At 38.0% G+C, this 8537-nt stretch overlaps 1 protein-coding gene across 1 annotated transcript in view; it reads right to left on the bottom strand.

The window, feature by feature from the left end:
• KLHL1 (kelch-like family member 1) overlaps positions 1-8537 on the bottom strand; it is a gene marked incomplete at its 5' end in the record, with an annotated part of 154595 nt that overhangs the window by 89171 nt on the left and 56887 nt on the right. The window contains one exon of the mRNA XM_009880207.1: positions 5296-5508. Within this exon, the coding sequence (XP_009878509.1) occupies positions 5296-5508 (213 nt within the window). The remainder of the gene's footprint in view (positions 1-5295; positions 5509-8537) is intronic.

Genomic DNA, 8537 nt, shown 5'->3' with positions numbered 1-8537 from the left:
GCTGAAGTTATTTGCAAGCCTCTGAAAGTGATATTATTAAAAGTGTTGCAGAAAGGCAATAACATCTGTGCTTTACCCTATGCTATTTTTTAGCTTTCACAGTTAACCAATGATCTACTATTACAAGCAGCTGCAAAAACATGCATTATAAACACAGTACACTGGTGGAGTATAAGTTATCTTTAACTTAACAATTTCTGCAAGTATATATTTGTGCTCTTTTTATCATGCACATCTTTGCTGAGAAACATTAGAACACAAGGATAACATCCTCATTCTTTACTCGTCATGCTATTCTAGGCAGTGTTAACTCCTAACTCTTGCTTGTAAATTCCTTCAACAGCCCAGTTGTCATTAACAACACCTTACACTCGAAAGAAACACCATAAAGGTAATATTTTGCCCAATGGAAGCTGCACATATTCTTAGTTCATGCTGTAGCCTCAACATTAACAGATATATTAGACTGTGTACAGACAATCAGCAAAAAACAAGCTTTTCATCTTAGTAAATACGACAACATCACTAGTAATCAAAATAGAGCTAGGAAGAGGCTCAAACACGCTGCTGAATTGCATTGAATGTTTCCAGGTACAGCCTGAGTAAGGGAATGGGAGAAGCACAGAAGAAACCATTCTGTTTTGACAGAGGAGGAGAGAAAGATAAGTAGAATTCAGTGATATAAACTCTTCTATAGTGTTTACCTTCAGGGTCAGAAGTTAATGTAGATTTCACCACAGACAAGATTAAGCTGTTGCCTTTACAGAATTAGCAAGGATTCAGATGAACCATTTAACTCCCTCAGCTATGGGGATGGTAATCACTATACCATGCAACATGAGGAAGGTAATCACTAGATGATGGGTGAGGAAACCAGGTGAAATCAGGGAACCAGGTGAAAACTCCTTTAGCTATTCTAGCCAAACCTTAATGGGTGTATCTTTCCACAATTATAGATTTTCACCTCTAACTAAAAAGTTCACAAGGATATTATACTATATAAGAATGAAATAAATGTATATGTATATGTCTGTGTACATGTGCACATGTATGTGTATCCATGCACCAATATATGCTGGGGGCCACCCAGCTGGAAAGCAGCTTGACAGAACAGGAGCCACCAGTTTGCTCTTGCTGCAAAGAAGGACAACACTGTTCTGGGCACATATATAGACAAAATATTGCCAAAGGGAGGTGGTCCTTCCTCTCTACTCAGCACTAGCGGGGCCAAACCTGGATTGCTGTGTGCACTTCTAGGTTCTTCAGTACAAGAGAGACATGGGCATACTGCAGAGAATTCCATGAAACATCATGAAGTTGATGAATGGGTTGGTGGAGCATCTCTCCTATGAGGAAAGGCTGAGAGAGCTGTGACAGTTCATCCTGGGGAAGAGAAGGCTCAGAGGGTATCTTACTGAAGGGAGAGTGCACACAGAGTGGGGCCAGGCTCTTTTCATAGCATCACAGAATCATAGAAAAGTTTGGGTTGGAAAGGATCTTTAAAGGTCGCCTAGTCCAACCTCCCCTGCAATAAGAAGGAACATGAACTAAATCAGGTTGCTCAGAGCCCCATCCAACCTGACCTTGAATGTTTGCAGGGATGGCACATCTACCACCTCTGTGGGAAATCTGTGCCAGTATTTCACCACCCTCATTGAAAAAATTTCTTCTTTCTATCTAGTTTAAATTTGCCCTCTTTTAGTTTGAAACCATTACTCCTTGTCCTATCTCAACAGGCCCTGATAAAAAGTTTGTCCCCATCTTTCCTATAGGTCCCTGAAAAGTACTGAAATGCTGCAATAAGCTCTCCCTGAAGCCTTGTTTTCTTCAGGCTCAACAACCCCAACTCTCTCAGCCTGTTCTTATAGGAGATGTGCTCCAGCCCTCTGATCATCTTCCTGGTTCTCCTCTGGACCCACTCCAACAGGTCCATGTGTTTCCTATGCTGAGGATTCCAGAGCTGGACGCAGTACTCCAGGTGGGGTCTCACAAGAGTAGAGTAGAGTGGCAGAATTAGCTCCCATGACCTACTGGCCACACTTCTTTTGTTGCAGCCCAGGATATGGTCGGCTTTCTAGGCTGTGAGTGCACATTAATGGCTCATGTCCAGCCTTCCATCACCAGTGCCCCCAAGTCCTTCTCGGCAGAGCTACTCTCAAACTATTCATTCCCTAGCCTGTATTGATACTATAGGACCTTATATTTGGCCTTGTTGAACCTCATGAGGTTCATGTGGGCCAACTTCTCAAGCTTGTCCAAGTCCCTCTGGATGTCATCCCATCCCTCAGGCATGCCAACTGCACCACTCAACTTGGTGTCCTCTGCAAACATGCTGAGGGCGCCCTGAATCCCACTGTCTATGTCACTAATTAAGATATTGAACAGGACTGGTCCCAGTATGGACCCCTGAGGGACACCACTTGTTACTGATCTCCATTTGGACATTGAGCCCTTGACTGCTACCCTCTGGATGCAACCAACCAACCAGTTCCTCATCCATCCACCAAACAGTCCACCCATCAAATTCCTGTCTCTACAATTTAGAGAGAAGGATGTTGTGGGGGACTGTGTCAAAGGCCTTACACAAGTCTGGATAGACGACATCTATAGCTCTACCCTTGTCCACTGATGTAGTAACTCCATCATAGAAGGCCACTGGGTTGGTCAGGCAGGACTTGCCCTTGGAGTAGCTATGTTGGCTGTCTCAAATCACCTCCCTGTCCTCCATGCGCCTTACCACATCTTCTAGGAAAATCTGTTCCATGATCTTCCCATGCACAGAGGTGAGGCTGACAGGTTGGTAGTTCCCAGGGTTCTCCTTTTCAGTGGTGCCCAATGAAAGGACAGAGGCACTGGGCAGAAACTGAAACATGGGAGGTTCTATCTGAACATCAAGAAACACTTTTATACTGTGTGACTGGGCCCTGACACAGTCCTTGGAAGTATTCAAATGCTGTTTGGACATGGTCCTGAGCAACTGGCTTTTGGTGTCCCTACTTGAGCAGAGGTGTCAGACCAGATGACCACCAGAGGTCCCTTCCAACCTCAGCCATTCTATGATTTTCTGATTATGTGTGTTTACCATAACATGTCAAAAAAGTCATATCCACAAACTGTCATTAGTAGTTTTGCTTTGTTTTACAGGTACTAATTTTGTTTCATTTTTAAAAGATTAAAATAATTTTATTCCAATTTTATTCAAAAATACTGCTAAAAACTGAGGGCAACTGTGGTACCTCTTAGCCACAAAAAGTAGCTTCTTAGAGTTTTTGAACAACTGACACAATAAAATGTCAGTTCAAGGATTTTTTTTTTTATTTGTTTGTTTCTTAACTTGTTTCTTTATTAACTTAGTGAAGAATGTTATTAAAAATCAGAGGAAACATATTTATGATAAGTTTGTAAATGAACAATTCAAGTAAATAATCTAAACTACTTCAGCCTTACAAGGTTTAAGGCTCCCACCAAATTTTTACTCTCCCTGAATCCTTTAAGAGTGAAAATGAACATAAATTAAGACACATTTTCCATACAGATCAACACAAAGTACTTGGAGCACCTACTGAAAGGAAGTAACTAAATCTTACCTATTGTAACATGAAGTAATTTCTTACATTGGTCAAGCCACCAATCTTTCTAGCTTTACTTGAATGAAGAAATACAAACTGTTTAAGTTTAGCAGATGGTTTCATAATCAAAGGAGCAAAATTAAACTAAAGCTCTATGGCAACATTGCAGGTTCTATTATTTCATTTTCAGCTTCAAGATACTTTCCTTTTAATATGTTAATACAGATTGGCTTCTCCTAAATTCTTCTATTGAATTTTGAATTACATTGTTTGATATCCTATTACTCAAGTCTGACTACATTGCCAATATAATTACTGCACCTTGAAAGTGAAATGAGGTATAACAAAAAACTCAGGCTATAAATTTAAGCTTCATTTTAAGAGGATTTCAGTACAATCTTTCCAATATGTTGATAATCTTTGCAGTCTATGACTTCATCTTTTTAAGTGAATTTGAAAGTTAAGAACCCAAATGTTTTTTTCTCAAAGGTCCAATGATTAGGTTTTAATTTTAACCTTGCTTCTCTCCAGAGAGCTCTTCAGTTAATTTTCAGTGCAATGAAAATGATAGAGTATTTCATTTGATTTATATGTAAGTATAAAATATAGTAGGAAAAATTTCACTTTTTGGTAAAAAAGAGTAAATTTTCACCTCCAGCCCTCAATAATTTTCTGTTGAAATTTTGTTATGTCTTAAATTTAATTTGGAAATAATTTTTAAGTACTTTTTTAGCATTATAGCAGACATTTATTTTACTATTTACTTATCTGAGAAAAAAAAATGGACTAAAGCCTGAATAACAGAACCATAGAAGCATTCATAGGAAGGGAGCTCCAAAGGTCCTCCGGCGGTCAACTAGTTCAACCTCTCACTCAAATCAAGGATAATGCACACTGGATTTGGTGATCACCTGGTCTAGCTAATTCAGGAAAACCTTCAATGAAGAAGATTGCTTAGCCTCTGAAAAACTTGCCGAAGCAGTTCACTCCTTTCCAAGTGATTCTCCCCCGTCTATGCTACACCTTGGGGCGTTTGCCCCTTCTCACATTTTTTGGTGCTGCCAAGAAGAAATTCATTCCATGACCTTCCCTTCAAGAAGTCTGAAGTTGCTATTGGGTCATCACTTATCCTCCTCTTCACCAGACTAAATAAGCCCACTTCCTCATTCTCTCCTCTCCTAGCTGAAATACCATCTCGGTAGCCCATCACTGGACCTTCTCCAGTTTCTTCCTATGCCTTTTGAATTGTGGAGCACAAAACTGGAAACAATATTCCAGCTGCAGCCTTAGCAGCACCAGGTATTATGGGAATAATAACTTCACATGGCCTGCTGACAGAATTTTTCTTGAGGTAGACCAGCATGCAGCTTTCCTCATTCATGCTATTGGGTAATACTCAGCCCAATATCTTTCATAGTCCTCAGGGTTTTTTTTCTGAGAATATTTACTATTCTGTCTGTCCTTAGCATGTTATGTTATCTGGGGTTGCTTCTCTTCAGTTTCACGACTCTGCACTGCTTGGGTATCTATCGGCCCAATCCTCAAGTTTATTGAGGTCACTCTGGATGAAGGGCTGCCATTCATTTTTTCTAATTCTGAACAGTTTTGCTTTTAAACACCCAGAGTATTCAGCAGCAGACGATTATAAAGTGATGAGAGTTTTCACAGTAACAGTGACATTATTATTATTATTGTTATTATTATTATTATTATATTATGAAAATACCTGTGGTGGGAGCAGTGGTAATCTGATGTAAGCAAGTAGCATACTTAGGTCACTGCATCGCCTCTGCATATCATACTTCACCCACATCATTAAGGCATGGAAAATTGTCTCTTCATCAGGAACGTTCACATCATCACTAGCAAGAAGTTTATGGAGTTCTTCAGCCGGTAGAAGTAAAAATTCTTGATTTCTTATAACTTCCATTATGTTCTCCTGAGAAGAAGAAAGCATTTCAGGTTCAGTAATACCGGAAGAAAATAAAAGCAGCCGTTGAAGATAATAAACCTACAGGAATAGTCAATGCTCAGCCTTCTTAGAGCTCATGAGAAAAACAAACCAAAGATGATTAACATTAAACAGCTATAGCTGTAATTCATATATGAATATAAAAACAATATGAAGATTATATGGTAATTCTGTAATTAAAAATTGTCAGAATTAGTAAAGGCTAGGGTAGGTCTGCATATTGTTTGAAATTTTTATAAACTCAGTTGTAATTGAGTACATTCAATATATTGTAAATTTTTACATGCACATACTACATTTTCCTGTATTTTTTCACTATCTGATCTATTTCTTAAATAACTTGTCAGTCATATACAGTTATATTACCAATATCCAGATGACAGCTGTCTATACGTATGACAAGGCTGAGAGGAAGATCAACACCATTATTTCCTGAATTTGTTTGAAGCAGATTATTAACATCCAGCTAACATGCAAAATGTATACACCAATTAAAATCTCACAGTATTGACGTTTATAATACATATAGGAATAACTGTAAAACCTAAAAACAATCTATATAAATGATATAGAAACATATAGAAATAAACTATATGAACTAAACAATAATGATTCATTTTGTTGACTGAATTCTGAAAACTGAATTAAGCGCTCTCTGAACTACCAACACCACATTAACATGACATAACAGAAGCACAGTTCTGCAGGTTATCTTTCTCCAAATATTTATTTTAGGGTGCTTGATGTCTGTGGAGAAATTGCAAATGTGTTCTCATATTCTTGATTCATAGAAAATTGTAAGAAGAAAGTGAAGTAGGTATAGACTGGAGGCACAAGACCCTCCTCCTGGAAAAAATCTGATTTTTTGACACAAAACAAAAGTGTAAAAAGTGTTGGAGGGAGAAGTAAGTTACAATATTGGATAGATAAAAGATAATAATAAATTTCCTATGAATTTCCTCCAGCTTATGCAATACAAGGAAATTATTATTTTAGTTCTCCAGCATCATATTTTTTACAGTTACTGCTTAACAGAACCTATTTAAAACTAACTGCAGGTTATTTTATATAAGGTAACAGAGATGACTAATACAGATATAAACATGCCAAAATCATGACAGACAGAAGTTAATCAAAATGTGTAATGCAATTACACATTAAATACATATGTACAAATAGAATAAATTAGCTAACCTGAAAGTGATGCTTATTAATATGAATATGAACACTTTTACATGCAAAACTTAACTTTCAATTAGTAACTTTTAAACTCTACATATACATCAAAAAAAGAATGCTGACACAACAATCAAAGGTATATATTTATGGTCACGGCCTGTATTAACCATGCTGTTAAGTTATCTTTACATAATTGATGATTAGATGAAAACATGACTCAGTTCTTTTATAAAATTGCTGTATGAAATGTCAATAGGTACCTAAAAACCTAGATTTTTATGGCCTAAAGCTTTAATCTGTTGACTCTTGATAAAGTTTAAATTGTGTGACTAGAACAATCTATAGCTTGGAAATGTAAGGGAACTAGTTTGTAGGCACTTAACCACAAGTTGGCTTAATTCATTTTAATTAAAAAGCTATAAATCTCAGATAATTTCATTGCATTTCTCACTAAAATGATTTCTAAGCCAAAGTTTAATTAAGGCTGGTTAAACTGGCACTAAATCCCATTATGAAAAAAATATAACTCCACTTCTTAATAGGAACCAACATCAAACTTTGCAATAGCATATTAATCCAAAGACCTAATATTATTGAGAAGCATTGTGATGGTGGAATACAATTTATGAACTCCTAGAACTTAATTAATTTTGAATAACACCCAGAGCAGGGGCTTTAAATTCAGAATAATAATTTTACATTTGATTAAGATTTTTTATCATTTTTAATTGTCTTTTCATTTGGATATATGCTTAAGGAGAACTTATTCCAGACTCTGTACTGATTTACCATTGACTGAAAGTAGAATCTAACAAAGTTTTCAGACAAAACCTACAAGCTCAAAAAAAAAAAAACCAGCAATAAAATTCAAATTCTTAATCTTTAGAACTAAAAACTTTCTCCTTAAGTACTTAGCATTTCCTAAACTGACTATTGAAAGTTTAGAATTTCCTAGATCACATTTTAATTGCTTGAGATTCATTTCATTTGGAGCAGCAAAGCATATTTCAAGGGCTTGCTGTTTTATCACAGAATCATAGAAAGATTTCAGTTGCAAGTGACCTTGAAGATCATCTAATTCCAACCCCCCGGCCATGGGCAGCAATGACCATTTTACTAAAACCCCATCCAACCTGGCCTTGAACACCTCCAGAGAACAGGCATCCACAACTTCTCTGGGCAACCTCTTCAAGTGTCTCACCATCCTCACAGTAAAGAATTTATTCCTAGTATCTAACGTAAATGTAACCTCTTTCAGTTTAAAATCATTACCTCTCATCCTATCACTACACTCCCCAATAAAGGGTCCCTCTGCATCTTTCCTGTAGGCCCCCTGGAAGTACTGTAAGGCTGCTATAAGGTCTCCCCGGAGCCTTCTCTTCTCCAGGCTGAACAACCCCAACTCTCTCAGCCTGTCTTCATAGGAGAGGTGCTCTAACACTCTGATCACCTTCATGGCCCTTCTCTGGACTCAGTCCAACAGGTCCATGTCCTTCTTGTATTAGGGCCGCCAGAGCTGGACACAGAACTCCAGGTGGGGGCTCACGAGACCGGAGTAGAGGGGCAGAACCACCTCCCTCGACCTGATTGCCCCATTTATTTTGCTGCAGCCCAGGATATGGTTGGCTTTCTGGGCTGTGAGTGCACATTGGCAATCATCTTATTTTCCATGTGTCTTAGCATAAGTTCCAAGAGGACCTGCTCCATGGTGTTACCTGGCAGAGAGGTGAGACTGACTGGCCTGTAGTTCCCTGGCTCTTCCTTTTTGCCCCTTTTTACAAATGGGGTTTTTATTTCCCTTTTTCCAGTCAGCAGGA

Source organism: Charadrius vociferus, unplaced genomic scaffold, assembly GCF_000708025.1.
Source record: "Charadrius vociferus isolate BGI_N301 unplaced genomic scaffold, ASM70802v2 scaffold182, whole genome shotgun sequence".
Lineage (NCBI taxonomy): Eukaryota > Metazoa > Chordata > Aves > Charadriiformes > Charadriidae > Charadrius > Charadrius vociferus.
This window is presented reverse-complemented; position numbering and strand designations above follow the sequence as displayed.